Source organism: Dryobates pubescens, chromosome 17 (assembly GCF_014839835.1).
Source record: "Dryobates pubescens isolate bDryPub1 chromosome 17, bDryPub1.pri, whole genome shotgun sequence".
NCBI classification, from domain to species: Eukaryota; Metazoa; Chordata; class Aves; order Piciformes; family Picidae; genus Dryobates; species Dryobates pubescens.
In genome coordinates, this window is record NC_071628.1 from 5788619 (window position 1) to 5807574 (window position 18956).

The 18956-nt window shown below is 54.9% G+C and overlaps 1 protein-coding gene across 1 annotated transcript; it reads right to left on the reverse strand.

Annotated features, from left to right (window-relative positions):
* Positions 1–5468: 5468 nt before the first annotated feature.
* Positions 5469–13791, reverse strand: RHCG (Rh family C glycoprotein). The gene is made up of 10 exons (XM_054168973.1): positions 13581–13791; positions 10054–10240; positions 9458–9608; positions 8552–8699; positions 8004–8170; positions 7188–7325; positions 6707–6843; positions 6065–6189; positions 5666–5739; positions 5469–5534 (listed from the first exon to the last, which is right to left on the reverse strand). The coding sequence occupies exons 1-10, from the start codon at positions 13789–13791 to the stop codon at positions 5469–5471; spliced, it is 1404 nt and encodes a 467-aa protein (XP_054024948.1).
* Between the last annotated feature and the right edge of the window lie 5165 nt (positions 13792–18956).

An 18956-nucleotide genomic window follows, 5' to 3' on the forward strand; every position in this document is an offset into this window, starting at 1 on the left:
GCGGAAGGGAAGAGTTTGGTGCTGAGCGGTGGGAATGGAGGTGATGGGTTGGCCGAAGTGTCCCCTGCGGGGAGGCGTGGGCCCTGCTGGTCGCATGGCTTTTGATACCGTACCAGATGGCTTGCAGCTTTTTGCCGCTGTGGAAGGATGTTTGGCAGCCGTGCCTGGGAGCCTCGGTGCTGCAGAGAGCACCCACAAAGATGTGGCCAGTCTGGAGAAAGGGGCTTTCCTGGTTACTCCCTCTCTCTGGCCTGAGAGGTTTGCCAGGGGAAAACCAGACCAGACAGGTCAGACAAGTCACACTCAGCCCGTGGTTTGCAGGAATTTCATGTGGTGGCTCAGATTCTGCTCTCCTGAACGTGGTGGTATTTCAGAGAGGTGCAGTTAGCAGGACAGGTAAAGGCACACTCACAAAGAGGAGCACACGTCCTGCTGTGCTCAGCACCGGGTCCAGTGTGGGTGGCCAGCCCAGGAAACAAGGGCAATGCACCTGTAGGGGCACTTCTCCCTACAAAACAAGGGTAAATGAAGCTGCTTTAACAACTGCCACAAGCACACGCAGATAAGGCCTGATCCCCAGGCCTGGCACACATTGCTGTGGCTCTCCCCAAATGCTCTGTGTGCCCATGCACCTTGCCCTGCTCCCTACCACTCTTGCTGCCACAGTCTTGCCCTGCTGCATGCTCCTACCAACCTGGCTTTAGCCCTAAATTCACCTCTTCTGGGCTCAGCAGTAACCATGGTTATTGTGCAGGACCTGCTCTGGAGGTGGACCCTTGGTGGGATTCCTCTGCCTGTGATGGAAAGGAAAACTACTGCAAAGTGGCCCAAGCTGATGGGAGCCTGTGGGAGGGAGATGGATGCCCAGCGAGCCTGGGGACTTGCCTGCACCCTGGCAGGCTCCTCTTAGTCAGGAATAATTAATTACCTTCTTGAGGATCTTAGCCTCAGCCCTTCCCTGCTCATGCCCCAGCCTAGGGAAGGAGGGAGGGAGGAGACGGCAGCGAAGAGGGTAGAGAATTAATTGGACATTGTGTTGGGAATCGCCTCCTGGTTGCTGTCAATCTTGGGAGTGAACAGCCTCTTGTCTCACTCAATAGGAACTTTATATGCTCCTTTAATCCTTCAGTCCGTATTGTCAGAGCTTCCCCCCTCCTCCTGTCTCTCCTTCCCACCGCAGGACTTTTGATGACCCCAGCTGTCTGAGGCAATACAAAGAAGCCCCTTAACTAACACCCTGTGATCTATACAGGCAATAAAGAGGCTCCCCTTGACAAGGATTTGCAGGCAGAATATATGCAAATGCCAGGAGGTGCACCGAGAAAGCCGCCGCGCGACAGGGCACAGGTCCCAGCCCTGGGCATGTGGTGGCCCAAGCAGGGACGTGGTCCAGGTGAGGGATGGCCAGAGAAAACCAAGGCTGGCTGCTGCTAGGTGGGTACTGCACGCCCTGCCACGGACTAAAGCGAACAGTAGTGCCCCTGACATCCGGGCTGCAAGGCCGAAGCATCCAGGAGCCCGTAGATGGGGAGCTCCTGGCCTGAGCACCCCTGCACTTTGCTCCTCTACGGCCACCTCCTGAAGTCAGGAGGCCATGCTCCTTCCCACATTAGCACATGAATGGGGTTAGGGGTGGGGGGGAGGCGGGAAGGGGGGCAAGCCCCCACTGTCCACTCAAGCAAACAATTTGGCTAGCAAATTGACATAATTACAAGGGACAGAGAGAAAAGAAAGGCGAGCCCCCTCCCCTGCGCTCCAGAGGGCCCGACCCCCGCAGAGTTACTTAGACCCTTTGTGTGACTCAATGCTAGGTACTGATGAGGGGACGTATGCCCTTTTCAAGGGCCCTAAGCGACCGGCTGCCCTAATCTGATTACAATTTACAGCGCTCCTTCAGAAGGGGCTGGAGCGGGGCTCACGCAGGCGTGGACACACCAGGTCCAACATGCACGGGCAAAGGTAGAAGGATGTGCCTGGCAAAGGGAGAAGGATGTGCCTGGCAAAAGGAGATGGATGTGCCTGGCAAGGGTAGATAGATGTGCAGGGCAAGGGTAGATGGATGTGCACAGCAACACTGTGGCTGGCCGGCTGGCATGTGTGTATGTGAGGACCTTCCCACATCTCTGGCAACACGGACATCGTGCTTTTCAGTGTGCTGCTTGAACGTGGTCGAGAAGACTGAACACAGGTGTGTGGGGTTGCAAGGCTTTGCATGCTTGAGGCACCGCCAGCAAGAGAGCTGCCGTGGCCAGCACGTGGGGCATGCAACGAGCCCATCTAAATCTGGGATTTCCACCGTGTGCCTGCAGCCACGCTCACCAACACACGCACGGCAACAGATGTAAGCACACAGTCTCCATCCTCCTGGGCAGGCCTGGGGATGGGGACCCCCTGCAGAGGCACCGGGGTCCCCGCCAGGAGCAGGGGACAGTGGAGGCGAGCAAAGGCCTTCCTCCAAAATCTCTGCTGCAGCTCACAGGAGCAGGAGTGCGAGCAAAGCTCACCACCTGCCTGTTAAAAGCAGGATTAAATGACGCTGTTCCCCCTTCCCACTCTAACACCACCCCATCCCCTTGGGGAAAACACCACCTTTACACGAGATTTCCCTTTTTTTTTTTTAGTTTTACCTCTTTTCTGCTCCGTGCCCCATAGATTTCAGGGGATTAGCAGCTAGGCTGGGCTTTCCAGCCTCCTTGAAGGCAGGTTGTTTCATCCAGCCCCCCCATGGGAACCTGCCCCAGGACAACTTTGGTCAATGGCTCTGGTGCTTCCCAGCCAATTTGTACCACCTAATCCCCGCGGGTATCGACAACCCCTTTCTCCCACGTCCTCCCGCCTGCTGGAGCAGCCCCAATCCTCTGCTCCCCGCGCTCCCCCGTTGAGAAACCGCCCGTCCACCGCTGGGGCCGCGACCGCACTTCAAACGCGCCAGCATTGTTTGCCGGGGAATTAAAGCTGCAAGGCCAGCCCCAGCGAGTGATTTAGGTACTGAGACCAGACAGAGCCCTGCAAGAGCATGGGCAATAAAACGCTTCACTGCCCAGCAGCCTGGGCAGTTTAGGCGTCTTCCCACGAGGAGGAGGCAGAGCTCGGAGGGATGGGGAGCAGGGTCGGGGCTCCTTGTCCCGGCACACGCACTTGGCGCAGGACCAGCTGCCGGTGCTGGCAGATCTGACCTGCCAGACATGTGGGCTGGCCACAGAATCACAGAATTATTGAGGCTGGAACAGACCTCTGAGGTCATCAAGTCCAGCTTATGACCCAACGCCACCACATTGACCAGACCATGGCACCAAGTGCCACATCCAATCTTTCCTTAAACACCTCCAGGGATGTCAACTCCACCACCTCCCTGGGCAGCTCATTCCAGTGTCTAAAGGCTCGCTAAGGCAATGAAGGTCACTCAGGCTTTTCTTTCACTGGTCCCCCGGAGGCCCCTGCAAGCTGCCTGCGGGGGGGAAGACTGGAGGCCACAGGGGCTGGATGTACAGCTGAATGCTGGCTCACCTGGGGCATGACTGGAGCTCAAACAGGGTGGGAGAGAGGGAGACTAGTTTGGTGACACAGTAGGAAATGCAGTGCCCCAAAGGTCTGCTTCTGTTTTCAGGTTTTGGCAGACTTGGGGCAAAAAGTTTAGGACTCCCTTTTTAAAATGAGATTGTCTACAGTGCACGTCAATAAACATCCCTGTGGTGGCTTCTGGCAGGCGCTCTGGCTGAAGCTGTGAGCAGAAAATGGCTGTTACATCCTTTCCCCAGCACAAAGAGGCTGAGAGATCTCCTTCCTTCAGCAGATCCCAGCACATGGAGAAGCACAAAGAGGCTGAGAGATCTCCTTCCTTCAGCAGATCCCAGCACATGGAGACCAGGAACTGCCTTTCGCTTCCCCATCCTCACCCTGGGGAAAGGGTGCAGCTCAACGTATGCTCAGTCCCCGCAGGGGTCATCTCTGGAAACCACGCCTGACCCCTGCCAGACCTGCCTTTGCCATCATCAGAGAGCACACAATATAGCACCAGCTGGCAAGGGGGCTCCTGACGGCCCAGCTATGACATTTCTGCATTTCCCCTGAGCCAGTAAGCCCTTTCCCTGCGTCCCACGCCACTGAGAACATTCCTGTGGAAGATTTTAGGCCTTTTGTTGGACTTCTATTTTTTCAACAGTGAGGTTGTCTCAGGCAAAGGGGAGGCAACAGGGGTTCAGAAGAGAGCGTCTCCTGTGCCTGGCTGTCCCCATCCCCGCGCCGTGGCAGGGGAACACAGCGTTTCGGCACCTCCTCCTCTGTCACAATGTTTTTCAGCTCCACCAAGCAAAGTGTCCAATTAGAGCAGAGCCTCTTGCTTCCATCTTTGCCGACATTTAATTAACATGGTGCTGCTGGCAGCCGCTGACAAATTCCAGAAACATGTTGTAAAGGGGTTTTTGTCTTTACCCAGAGTGGAAAATGAGGGTGTCATATCCCAAGGGGATGTGAATAGCTACTTTTGACTCCCCCCCTCAGGTGTGAGAATTACAGCTAGATGTGGTGAGCAGACCTATCAGCCCTCCTACCCTCCTTTCCCCCCCTCCCCTTTTCCTCACATCTTATCACCCTGGCAAACATGCAGGTTTTAGGCCTGATTCTCATTCCTGTCTCCCCCAACTCTGGATGAAGCCTGATGGTCTGGTTAAGAGCCAGGTGCTGTGCTCTTCCTATCAGGACAGCACTGGTAAGTGGAAGGAGTGGTCTGATACCACTGGAAGAAATGGCTGAAACCAAAGAGGGCAGAGTCTGGTCTGCCTGTGCTGTACACGTGAACAAGGCTTCCAAGGATCAGAGATGGAGGCCTCAGCAAAGCAGGTGAAGAGAAGATGATGGCAGAGTGTAAAAGTGTAGCTGGGCTCAAAGCTGGCCCTTGCCCAGGTCTTGGAGGAGTGCAGGACCGGCTGCTGCAGTTCAGTGCCCCCCCAGACCCACCAGCCTAGCCTGTGCTTCCCACACGTGTTCAGCTCCTGCCATGGAGAGCCTGGCAGCTGCCTCCAGCCGCTCTATTTTAAGGCAGCAGGCCCTGAGCCAGTGCTATCCCCACATTGCCATCGCCTGTGCATCTGTGTTGGCCCCATGGGACTCGGATGTGTCCCAGCACCTCCGCTTTACCCCCGGCAGCCAAAGCCTCTCCCAGCAGCTGCTCTGTGAGAGCCTGGGTACCACCCTGTTCTGCCCCACTACCGACACACGGGGGCACAGGGCTGGAAAGAAGAACACCTTATTCTTTTTATTCACAACAGCTCGTTACAAAAGCAGGAGAGAAGGGCAGAGACAGGTGCCGCCTGAGCACGGGGAGAAAACGATCCTCTGCCCTCACCCCGCAGCCGTCCCCGCGGTCCTGTGATGGGGGCAGAGGCTGGGGGCGAGGGCAGGCTCGCAGGCGGGCAGCCCCCCCGCCCCCCGAGGGGCATCGCCCTTGGCAGGGGGCGGCGGCGGGCGGCTCAGGGCGAGGCGGGCTTGTCGGGGTTGTGCATGTGGTACGCGTCGCTCTCCTCGTCCTCCGGCACCTGCGGCGCGGCACGGCACAGCCCCCTCAGGCCGCGGGCCGACAGCGCCACCTGGTGCCTCCCGCGCCCTCCGCCCCGCGCCCGCCGCCGGCCTCGGCCCCAACCCCTCGCTGCGCCCCTGCTCGCCTCACCTCCCAGTACACGTCGTCCTCGAAGCAGTTCTCGGCGGCGGCGTCGCCCCAGACGGGCAGCTTCAGGATGGCCCCTGGAAGCAGGCGGGCAGGGCGGTGGGCAGGGTGCTCGCACCGCCGTGGTGCCGTGTGGGATGCGGGGTGTGGGTGGCTGGAGTTCACCCACCCCGGCAGCAAGGTGCTTGGTGCCAATCTCCCCTTTTCTCCAAACCGGTTTGACCTTACCCCCAGCTTGGCTGCCAGCTTTTCCCTGCTCCTATGGGCTTTGGGGCAGTCTAAATGGCAGCAAGCCAGGGCTACGATGCTTGCAATGCAAGCGGCAAGGACACACAGTGCATGGATACCTCCATGTCAGTCACAGGCTCAACGCTCCCCTCTCCATGCTCCCCTCCTGCTTACCCACAAGGGCACCCCCGACAAAAGCCATCAGCAGGGACACCATGATGCCAGCTGCCTGGAACCCTCCTTGGACACTGGGTGTCCGTGTCTGGTACACGCCGGTGAAGTCAAATGCCTTGATGAACCTGCCGAGGGCAGCAATGGTGAGGATTGCTCCTGGCAGATCTTCCCCACTTCATGTCCTGCTCCCTTGGGGACTCCTCCCTAGCCCCATCCCACTTCTGCAGCGGACCAGGAGACTGATGCAATGACACAAAACACCTCTCACTTCCTTACCCTCTAGCCCCTGGCAAAGCTTTACCTTGGAGGAGGCCCAAATATAAACATTCATCGTGTATTTCAGACCTTCAGGCTTACCTGGCTCCCCAAAACAATGCAGGGATGGAGGGAGGAGCGCTTCCCCACCCACCTGGGACCTAGAATAATGCCAAGCAGTAGGGCAGTGGCTGACTTTTTTGATGCCACAAGGAGCCAGCTGCAGGAGAGGAGTCTTTTACACTTCACCAAGTCTGACACAGTGTACCCCGTGTTTTTGAGTGGGCAAAGGGCAATTGACAAGGGCTGTTAATTGCTCCTTGCTCCCAGCCCAAGGAACCACAGATGAAATCTATTCTCAGAGGGAATACGTTCAAGCTGTCTTACCCTTCCTTTCCATATACATCCTCTGTGGCTGCAGCTGCAGTGATGGCCCCTACAATGCCCCCAATAAGGCCTGGCATGGCGTGGAGGTTGTGGATGCCACATGTGTCCTGGATGTGCAACCTGGACTCCAAAAAAGGCTGATGGAAAATGAGGTAGAGGAAGACCAGACATAAGCACAGCTCTGCAAAGGATTAGTTCCTTCCATTGAGGACTGCCAAAAGCAGAGAAAGAAGAGTGATGTCTTGTCCCATTAAAGGGCTAAAGGCTGTGGAGCCAAATTCAAGAGAAAAATAACAACATATCCTCCAAACACTCTCCTGAGGGAAGACTGAACCTTCCTGAGCATCCTGGGGCAGTAAATGGAGCCAGAAGTGCATCTATGTAAGGGATGGTGGAAAGCAGGAACCATCAAAGGGGAGTGTCTCCAATTTCTGGTCTCCTTAGCAGGACCAGGGCTGCAGGCCCCTAGGGCAGCACTCACCGTGAGGTAGACATACCCCACCGTGGACACGATGCCACTGATGAAGCCGACGATGAGGGAGCCGTATGGAGTCAGCATCATCTCCGCACTGGTGCCCACAGCCACGCCGCCTGCCAGCGTTGCGTTCTGGATGTGCACCTGCAGAAGCAACCACCCTGTCTTGGCATCTCGGGGGACTGCAAGTGGTGCAAGTGGCAAAGTGGGAGAGTCGGCTCTGAAAACGCTTCCAGAAGAGAAGTCAGGGCCTGCTCCTTGGGGAAAAACAGGAGAGGAACAGGCAGCCTCTGTCTGCAGCGCAGGCACACATGGACTCCCACTCCCCGTACCACACACGTTCCCTGCATCCACAAATATGGGTGGGGAGTTGTGATGAGATGGAAATTGTCTCACCCGTGTGTCATGCAAGCTCTGCTGTCACAGAGACATGTCACCCACACACAGAACATGTACAAGTCAGCCCCCTGATTGCTCACGAGCTGCCGTGCAGGCCCTGCTCGGCTTGCAGAGGAGCGCTGCCAAGCATGCTTCTGCAACATGCCCATCAGGAGCTCTCTAGGCAGAGGAGGTCCAGTGCCTGCTGTGGCTTAGGTCCACCATGTGCAGGGCATCACCCTGCATCTCAGTCCCCGCAGGACTCGCTTCCCACTTGCTCATTCAATACAGCCTCTGGGTTTCTACCCGGATGCTGGTTTCATCATTACGCCCTGAAGCCCAGTATCTGTTCAGCAAAGGAGAAGTGTTGATCGTTTCCTGGACCCTCAATCAGCCTCATTAGAAGTGGCCTGGGCCCTGCAGAGCTCTCTGCTCGCAGCTTACCATGTCAAGCTTGCCTTTCTTCTGCAGCACGCTGGAGAAGGCCACGGTGGTGAGGACGCAAGCGGCCAGTGAGCAGTAGGTGTTAATGGCAGCCCGGTGCTGGGCATCCCCATGATCAGAAATTGCAGAGTTAAAACTGGGCCAGTACATCCATAGATACAGGGTACCTGGTGGGGTGGGGGTGAAGAAGAGAAAGGGGAAAGAGAGAATAAAGGGACTGCACAGGGTAAGCCAAATCTTATAGTCCTGCTGCCCTGCAGCTGCACACTCCCCTGTGATGGGACCAGCATCAGGAGGAGCTAGCAAAGAGAGGGAAACAAAATGCATGCTTGTCTGTCCAGGCACCAGCCCAGCCCAGCTACTGCTGAAGGGAGCTCTGTGAGGTGGAAGACAGGATGCAGAGCTTCTCAGCCCCAGATCCTGGTTTCAGTTTGCTTTTCCCCAGAGACACAGCAGGGACCAGCCCTCTGCAACTGAGCGGTCTGCATGTCCCAGCACCCCTGAGTGGTCTGCATGCCCCAGCAGCCCCAAAGTGCAGGCCAACTCACCAATCATAGCAAAAAGGTCAGAGTGGTACACGGAGCCCTGCTTGTCCTTACTCTGCTCCAGGTTGGGTCTGTACAGGATGCGTGTCACTGTGAGGCCAAAGTAGGCTCCGAAGGTGTGAATAGTCATGGAGCCACCTGCATCCTTAACCTGCACCCAAGGAAAAACAGAGGCTTGCTTCTGCAACTGCCACTCATTCTGGAGTTGAGGTCTGCTTCGCATCATGCCCAGCTTGCCTGCCCAGTCATCCTTCCAGCCTGCACTCAGTTGTGGGGAGATGTGGATGAAAATGATCTGGTCCTGCTAGCTGTTGTGCTTACTTGGTCCTATGCATGGCTATGACATTCCTCTCAGCTTCCCCTTGGAAGGCATTGAGGCAGAGGGAACTTTCTGACCTGTCCCCATGGCAGGCAGGTTGCAGCGTAGCCAGGTTGGCTCCCAAGTGCACTCAGGTCTTCTGGGAGCTCATTTGCATCTCAGCCCTCCAAACCCTCTCTTGGAGGTCAGGACCCAGCAGGAGCCCTGCCTCTGTCAGCAGATATCTTATCCTCTTTGTAACTTGATTTCCCTCTACAACACCCATATTCCAGCAGGGAAAATAGATGAGGGAAACCTCAGGCAGGAAGGGAGTGACTGCTCCTTCATGCTAAGGCTACTTGTCTGCCTCGGGAGCTGTGGCAGGGGGACACTGAATTGCCAAGGTTGTGTTCAAAAGCCCAGAAGATCTCCCTTCTCAGGCAAGTAGCACCCCCTGACCCTCTCCTTCATAATTTCTCTACTTTTCCTTCATTCTTGCAGAATTCTTGCATTCCAAAAGCTTATTTGGTGAAGCCGTAGCAAAGGCAGACAATTTGGAGAGATACAGGGAGGAAGGAGCAGAACCAAGCAGGTGCTGCCTAAAGCCTTACATGAAGCAGGTTGAGGAGGATGTACTCATTCACTGAGAAGAGTGTAACTTGAAACAAAGTGAGGACAAGGAGCTGGATGGGGCTGGTTTTGCCCAGGATGGCCCCAAAGGCAATGCACACAGAGCCCACGCAGAAGTCAGCGTTGATCAGGCTGGAAAAGGGGAAGGGAAATTGCAGTTTAATAAGCAAATATTCTTTGGTAGCTCACCCCCAGCTCTTGAGATCCCACCCAAAGGAGGACAGATGATTAAGAGACAGCCTTGGATTTCCCACTGACCTTCCTCCCGTCCTTACACCAGGAAAGGTGCTGTTAAATAACGTGGGAGGTGTTTTCTCAGCACCGTGTCCATGGTGCTTGGCTTGGGACTAAGGGGTGACACTCATCTCACATTTCCCTTTGAGCAGTACCCCTACAATGGCAGCTACCTTTGGGCCAAGGGGAGGAAAGCAAGTAGAGATATGCAGAAGGAAGAACGTTTCAAAGACTTGTTTGCATGAAACAGAGGGCAGCTGGCACTGCCAGATGCTTGGCTCCCATCCCAGCTCTTCCACTGGGCAGTCAAGAGGTGGCATCCCAGAGCCCATCTCCCCCTTACTTCTCCACTCCAATGAGAATCTTCCCGTTCTTGAAAGAGTGGAACCAGCCTTGCATCAGGAGAGCCCACTGGATCCCAAAGGCAGCCAGGAGGAAATTGAAACCCACGGCTCCGAATCCGTAACGCTTGAGGAACGTCATGAGGAAGCCAAAGCCCACGAAGATCATCACGTGGACATCCTGGAAAGCTGTGCAGAGGGAAGGGTCTGTCAGCTCTGTGAGGACAGCAGGGCTATGAGTGCTTATTGAACTTGGTGGTGAAAGGAAGGTAACTGGATCAGTGGCACTAGAGGGGAAGTTAAGAGAAAAAATGTGTGTTTGTCCCATATCCCCGGGTTTCTAAGTCTGAAAACTGCTCAGCTTTCAGAAACTGCTTTTGGTTAAAAGGCTCAGTCTTGAAAGTAGGAGTTTATTAAAAGTTGTGTGCAAGAGAAGAGTGGAGACTAATGGAGCATACAAAAGAGAACAGGTTGTTTTATTCAGGTAGGTTTCTTTCCCCCCCTTCTTTAGCACAAAACTTGGCAAATGCCTTGTGAAATGAGCAGTGCAGTTTGTTAACGACACAGGAATGGTACTTTTGGGTAGGTCCATCCAAGGTGGGGTCCTGGGGATGGCTCAGAACAAGGAGCACAAAACAACACCTACTTAAATGCCACTGAAATCAGTTGCTAAACACCCTTGAGACCAGGAGCCCCACCTTGAGAGATTTCGAGTGCTTAAACCAGAGAGACCCAGTTCTTCCCACTAACGCTCAGACCTGCCAAGTGGAGCCCCTCAGATGCCCTTCCCCGGGGGGGAAACCAGACTTGCCTGAGCCTCTTCCAAGGGCTTCTCAGGGCAGTAAACCCGCTGTACTTTTTAATGCTGCAGGTTTCCATCAGATAAGCCTGGCCTTGCCATTAAGGGAGCTGAAAGGCTGCATACTTACAAACTGAACCATGCAACCCCTCACGCTGCAGGCCACTCTGCCCATGAACAGAGCGGGAGGGCCAGGGCTGGCATCCCCCACAGGACACTCCCACCAGCAAACCCGCACTGCAGAGCTGGTAAACACCTCGTCGATGGAGCTACACCGGCAAGTGCAACCTTGTGCAGCACACAAGCCATTGTAGCCACTTCAACCAGCAACCCTTGAGGTGCCTCCCAGAAGGCAGGCAAAGGAAATGGACGGAATCTGCTCCACACCAAACCCGTGTTGAAATTCAGCAGCCCCAAATGTGCTCCCGCAGGGACAGGGTGGCTGTGTCTGCTGCTTCCACTAAGTACTGGGTGAGTATTTTGGGGTGAAGTGTGGCTTTGCAGAAGCTGTGGCTTTTGTCCTTTGGTGCTTTACAGTGTCTTGCAGCCTTGTTTAAGGCTGAGCATTTGGACAAGCTCCAGCAACGCTCTGCCATGTTGCAGAGCCTGCTTGGTTTTAAAATGCCCCCCATGCCTATGAAACAAGTTGGAAAGAAACGAAGGAGACAAGCTCTGCAGCTGGGACTGCTCAGCTGAGGTCTTCAAATGCACTCCTCTGCTCGTCCTAAGAACTGGTCAGCTCTGGTTTTACCAAGCAATGCCCCAGACTCCTCTGCAGGTGCATTTATTCTCCCCACCTCTCTTCTCCAGGGTAAACACACAGCTAGAATTACCCCCTGCTATTTGCATGATGTATTTCCTTGTTCATCCTAGAACCAGAAGCACACAGGTCAGAGGTAATGCTGCACCTTCTGAAAACACTGAAGATCCCCACTGTGTGTTAGACTCTGTGCAAACCCAGGAGGAAGAGCAGGTCTTCAAAGTGCACCCAGCCTAAAGCCTTTTGCCAGCTCTCAATGTTTGCATTCCCTTGGGAAGACCAGCGTTGGCATCGCTTGGAGCCAGCCTGGGTGCTGCCATGCACTAAACTGCTTCTAACCCCGCTTTTGTGGCAGGACAATTGCCATCACTACTGAGAGGAAGTGTTTGGCCTTTGGGAATGCCCCCTGTGCTGAAGGATCTCCTTTCTTTTCCCTAGAAAGCAGAAGAGTCACCCCTTAGGGAGCATCATCAATATGTGATACAAAACGAGAAGGCACCGTGACACTGACTGGACCTGGCAACGGGCACCACTGGCACAGCCACCCACAGGCTTCCCCGTGCCTGCCTTGCCAATCATCTCTGGGCTGGGAGGAGCTGTCAGCTCCTCACTCATATCCCACTGCCACTGTGGACAGGTCCTATGGACAGCAGTGGTCACAAAGACATCATTATGGATCCACCGCTCTTCTGAGCGGCGCTGGATGGACACAGGGATCACGATGCCAGGGCTAGACCACCTTGCCATGATTTGTCCATCCTTGCAGAGAGAGAATGTTTCTGATTAGATAACGGAGGCAAACCAGCTGGCGTTTTGAGCGCGTCAGCCCTTCCTCAAATCCGAAACAGAAACACAGCTCTAAACTAAGCTGAACTAAGCAGGTTGACTTAGTTGCTCTGGCAGAGGGGTTGGACTCAAAGACCTCCAGAGGTCCCTTCCAACCCCTAACATCCTGTGATCTGTGATCCTGTGAATCCGTGCAGCCACTTGAGGAGGAACATCTGGCGCTGCAGAGCAGGGGTGAGATACAAGGACAGAAGAGATGTCACGTCCTTGGCTCCTGCAAGCTCACTCTTGGACCCCTAATGTCCTTCCAGCACATCAGTGATTAAAGCAGCCCTCAGGCACTGCTGCTGCTCTATGCTAACATGCAAGGGGTTAGTCCCAAGGGTAGATCTTGCTAAGGAGAGCCCATGGCCATAAACTAAGCTGGAGGCTGGCTGAGGAGTGGGTTTCTGTAAGCAAATCCTTTTCTGAGCTAGCTAATCCTCGGCAGCCACAGGTTTCTATAGCTGCTTTGATTTAGCAGGTGTTTTTAATGGAAATGTTCTAAATAGATGCATGACTCAGGCCTGTTGCTTCCTTGGAAACAATTGCCTGCAGAAGCAGCCTGTTTTGAATGGCTCCCAAAGATGACCAGCCCTGGAGATCAAAGCCAGCCAAAGGCACTGCCTGGCCAAAAGGGCTTTCGCCACCCGAATAATCCTCGTGGCAATATGATGCAGTGACCCAAGAGCCCTGGGAGCCTGGCAGGTTGTGAGGACCCTGGCATCAAAATGCCACTACCTAAAGGGTAATTTACTTGTGAGGGGGAGGATGTAGGAATGGGAGGAAGATGTCACAGCATCTTGACAGCCGTTTCTCCTTGTGCACAGCAAAGCTTGCTCTGATCCAGAGCTGAGGGAGGGGGCAGCAAGCCGACACTTGCAGGGTGCTAGGAACACGTCAGCCCTATTCCTGGAAAACAGACGTCATGTACTGGTGCAGTGGTGCCCTGCCGACAGAGCCCCAAGAGAGCCTCGAGGCTTCTCTCCTGTTCTTTGGTGCACCCCAAAACAGCTTCAGGGCAAGAGCTCAACTTGCCAGCACCTAGCGGAGCCGCCGCCTCTGAGCGGCTCTGCCACGGGAGGGGATGGATGGGATGGGATGGGGAGCATCCAGCACCAGGAGCAGGCTCCCGCAGTACTCACACGGGTATCGGAAGTAGAAATCGTTCTCGATGTCGCTGGTCAGGTTCATCTCTCTCTTCTCTTCCTCCCAGTGAGCGTCGGCCTCGGGGCTGAAGCGCACAAAGACCCCAAAGAGGACAACCATGGCCAGCTCCCAGAGGAGGCAGAGGAGCGGCAGCCGCCAGCGCATGGAGGTGTTCTTGGCCATCCCCTGGTGCCTCGGCCGCTCCATCCACAGGGATTCCCCAGGGCCCCCCCAGCCCGTGCCAACTCGCAGCCCCCGCGCTCGGCCACGGCAGGTGCCATATATAAGTTGGAGAGGGCGAGGTGGGGCCCAGGGAGGTGCCTGCGGCAGGATCACGTTTCAGAGCTTCGGCAGACTTGCTCCTCTCCCCCCTTCCTCCCTGGGAGGAGGGACAGACCTCGGCACCTTCGCTTCCAGCTGCTCCGAGCACTTCTGAGCCCTGCCTCCCTCGGGACGAGTAGACTGGAGGCCACCGTGAGTGGAGAGTGGAGCCTGGGTGTACTGCCCCCTGCTCTGCCCGGCCCCACACCCCTTCCGTTCCCCTTGCAGGAGCATCCTGACTCCTACACCCTCAACTCTTTCTCTCCCTTCACGGCCCCACTCAGCTCTGCAAACTCCTTCCCCTAGCTGGCATCGAGGGTGAAGGCAAGGTGCCAGCAGGGTGCCCCTTGCTCCAGCTCTCATCTGTACCACCTATCTTGCCATGCGCAGTAACAGCCCCAGGAGTCCCTTTGTCCCGGGGTGAGACCATCCTGCTCTTGGCTGTGCAGCATGCATCTGGACAGTTGACCACACCTTATGAGCCAGGGTGGAGGTCAGTGGGGACAGGCTCACCATCCCATGCTGGGCAACTCCCAGAGCCTCTTGGGCAACACCAAACTGTCATCATGAGGGACTGTTTCTCCCTGCAAGCCTCTTTCCAGGGTGCAGAGATGGGGAGACACAACCTTGCTGCAAGGGGCATCTACCACGGGCTGCCCCCTCCTTAACCAGAGCAGCTGGCTCAGTTTGACCAACATTAAGTGAGGCTGAGTCATGCTCCCTTCTGATGACCACGAGGAGATGGGGGCCTCCCCACATGCATGCCAAGGCAGCCTGAGTCACTGGGCTGGGATTTTGGGAAAGCACTCTGGGGGGCATTCCCAGAAGGGAAATAATGTGCTTCAACCTGAATGCCAAGGTGTGTGTATCCCCCCCCCCCAGACATGCAACAGCCTCACCAAGGCCGCCATGGACCTGTAGGGATGCTCAAGTGACACATCATACCATTTCCCGGAGTGGTTTACCCAGAGCATCCTCCTGGCAGGGCAAGCTGGGCTGGGGCTACACAAACAAGGGCAGTACTCTGAGGTGGTGCTGGAGACCTCAGCACTGCAGCTGAAACATCTCCTCCTCTGGTGTGAGGCTTCCTTTAATTAATAAACATAAACACATCACTCCTTTTATCCCCCCAGTTTTGAGCCATGTACTCTTTCCCCAAAGAGCTGGGCAAGTCCTTCAAATGAATCCCACTTCCTTCCTTCGCCTGCAGATCCCCAAGATGCCTGTCAGTCTTCAAGAGATGAAAGACTACAGCCCAGGCAAGCTGCCCAAATTTGCTGATGGCATCTAATTGTGGCCTGCAGGCTGAGCAAGCAGCACTGATTTCTGTGTTGATTAGGCAATCATTTGAGTTTATTATTTTCACTTGTTTTCTTTCTTCTCAAAATGACAGATGGCAGGAAAATGGTGTGGATGGTCTTGAAGAGACTGATGGCCACACAAAACCATTCTCCAGCTTCATTTGGGCCCCATGCAGGCAGCAGGGCAGAGGCAGCTTTGGGAAGAGCTGGGGGGAGATGCAGCTCAGGAGCACTCCAGTACGGCAGAAGAACCAGCTGGGGATCCAGGCTCACCAGGAAGGGCTGGCTGGGAGTAAGATGGCAAATAAACCTGGACAGGGAGTGAGTGTCAGACCATGGGAGAGCACTAAGGTGCAGACTCCTTCCTGCAGCTCTGGGGGAGCACTGGGAGCTTGAGGTTGCAAACCACTGCTGCATTTGTCTTGGCAAGGAGCCAGACAAGCACCACTCCCCTCCTGCCCATGCCAGGGCAGAGGAAAAGAGAACCTCATCGACCCAGCCCCTACCCTGCATGAGCAGAGCTTCAGCTGGCTGTGGCTGGACTGGGGTCACTTGGGGGGGACACCTAAAGCAAGTGGATGTTGCTGCTGTCCTGAGGACGGGCACTTGCTCCCTGGAGCAATGTTGCTCAGGGCCCAGTCACTGTTTGTGGATCTTCCCTTCCACCTTGTTTCTGTAGGGCAAGTTGCAGCTGTAGGCACCAGAAAGATGAGATCTCCAGGCAGAAAGAGGATGAACTCCCTAAACAATACCTGAGCCCTAATTGCTAGAAGCACTGTTGACAGTCTCATGTTCTCTCACCAGCTAGGTGACAGGACCAGGCTTCAGCCCTGCCCTGGAGCAGCTCTTGAGAAAGGCAACACAAAGGCACAGGGGAGCACTTTAAAACACAAGAGAACATAGTAAGGTAGCACAGCCACCAGCAGCTATGTTCTGTGATTACTCACTAGCAGAAGAAACAACAAACTGCAGAGCTTTTCTAACCTCTGGTCTCACTGAACCAGCAGCAGCCCCAGAAAAACAATTTGCAAAGCCCTCACACAGCCCAGGAGGTAGCAGCTTTATCCCACTCACTGTCCCCAGCCCCTCTCTGCTGCAGGCTGAGGACAAAAGCTTTTGGCTTTCCCACCAGTGCACTGCACTTGCCTTGTGCTGCCCCTCCTTATCAGCCTGCAGATCAGCACTTTGCCACTACAGTCCCAGCAGAGCTGGCATGCTCCACTGCCTGCCCATATTGGGAGAGCTCATTAAAACCACCTTCTTTGCAGGCTGCTTTGCAGGGCCTGGGTAACACTGGAAAAACTGATGGGGCTCTGCCAGCACAGGTGCCTACAGCACTGTTGGCATAGAGCTTCCTGTGGTGGGTTAGACACCAAGCCATTTGCATCCGTCCTGCAAGGTACCTGTGTGGTGGGATGCATGGGGCAGACTTTACCATGCTCCAGTCACAAATGCTGAGCTGACTTAAAAGCCCTGTTGGAACCTCTACTCTTCCACCACTGAATTTGGCCCATCATGTCCAGCACCCCTATAAGCAGCAAGGTTTCTCCCCAAAATCAGAGGAAGGAGATGCTGGGGGAAGAAAGGCAGGCATGTTTGCCCTGCTCTGGAGACACAGGACTGGAGCTGGCAGCAGGAAGGTCTCAGTTGCCTGGGGAAGGCTCTGGGTGAGGGTTGTACAGTACTGGTCCTAGCTGGGTCTCTCCTAGTTTCTCACTTTCATGAGCACTAAAAATATTTGAGAGACATGAAAACAAAATCTAAAGCACACAGAAATCCTTCCCTCTTGCCTGGAGGCCTTGTTGCAGCTTCACCCTGGAAAGGTGGGAATGGGGGCCTCCTTGGGTCACTGCAGACTGTCTTGGCAGATCTTATCATGACCAGTGCTGGGCTGGCTCCAAGAGGCGACTGCAAAGCCAAGGGGGTCTGGAGGTGCTCAGGGGAGCACAGAGCCAGAACCACCACCTCCACCATCAGCAGTGTTGAGGGTGCTGGCCTGACAGTCTATGCCTGCTTACCCTCACCTTTCCCTCCTTTATCTCCTGGCAGCTCCAAGGATTCACTGGAGTGAGGAGAACCAGGTAAAACCAGGCAATGCCAGAACTGCTCCAGGGGAGGGATGTGAGGCTGGGCTGGCCCACATACAGCAGGCAGCAGTCCTGGCTGGATTTACCCTGGAGCTCATACTGGCTTGCCCAGCTTGGTGGTGAGGAGAAGGGAGACAGATCAAACCCTCTCCCATTGAGACAAAGAACTGAAGACATTGCCTCTGCACTGACCTCTCATGCCATGCTACGTGCAGGCCAAAGCCTCCTCCAAGGACTGTAAGGCTAAAGAAATACAGACAACTCTCCCATCTGTCCCCTTCTCTTCCTGCAGCTCTCTCTCTTTTTGGACAGCAGGCTGGAGATCCATCAGGAAACCTTCTTTCCCTGTTTGCCTTGCTCTCCAGAATTAGCAGCAGCCACTACCAAGTAGCCTTTGGACACACTGGGTAGAGAGGGCAGTAGAGGCTCAGAAGTCTTCACACAGCAGAAGTGAGTCTCCAGGCACTGCCCATCATCAAAGGTGACTCATTGCACTTGCAGGTCCTTGAGGAGTGGCCTGAAAGCAAAGTATCTGACTCAATCCAAAACAAAACCTTTTTTTTGGGGGGGTGCTGGCTCAGCAGAATAGCAAACAAACTGTCCCACCAAAGAGGGACAGAGTGGTGGGCAGAGTAGGAGATCAAGCAGTTCATTCAGGTCTGGGTTTTCTCAGCCCTCATTAGTAAGTATCACTTGTAGAGGAATGTTGGCAAAAGGTCAAAATAAAGCAAGACTTTTAACCTAGATAAAAAAACCCCACACCCCAAACCCAACAAACCCTATCTGGATCAGAGTGCCAACCCAATGTGAGCCTGATTGACAAAGGATTTTTCTTGTGCTTTCCCCTTCCTCCCAAGAAACTGCATTTATCAGCAAGTAAATGATTGTCCAGAAAAAAGCCAAGGGCTCTGTTTGAGAGTGGAATCAGTGTCCTTGGGGAGCAGGCAGAGAACAAACATTTCTGCAAGCAGCACAAGCATGGGACAGTGCAAAACTCTGCCTGCCACACTCTGCCTGCCACGCTGGGAAACATGCAGGTCACCAGGGCTTAGCCATTGTCTCATCAGCTTTCCTGAGAGCTGGATGGGCTTCAAGAGCAAATATGCTGGAGTCAGCAGGGGCTCAAGCAGCCGGTGGCAATTCCTGTGTTGGGCTTTGCTGGGAAACTCCCCTCTGCTCCAAGTCTGTTTCTGGTCCCAGGTGGACTGTGATAAGGCAGGTTTTGGTCACACTCTGCTAAGTGTCCTCAGCAGGCTGCTAGGACAGATGCCAGTGGCTGGGCAATGCCAGTGGGAGCACAATGGGGTTGGCTCTTCTTCAGGACTCGGGAGCAACAGATCGACAAGCAGGACGAGCTGCCTCATTTGGCCACGCACAACCCCCAGCTGGGAGGAGGGACCCAGGGCTCCCTAGGGAGCCCACATCATCAAGATTGCAGGCTGCCTGCCACCCTTTCAACCAGGGAGACGTGGTGTCCTTCCCCTGCACTTGGTGGCTGGCTACTCCTGTGCGCCCAAGTGGATCAGGTCCCTGTTGCAGTTCATTAAACCCGCTTGCGTTCACAGTCACAGCAAAGCCCAACGGGTGGTTTATTGCCCACTTGTCTTTGTTGCTTTATAAATACGACTGGCTGCCAATGACACTGGTTTAGACCGGGGCATTC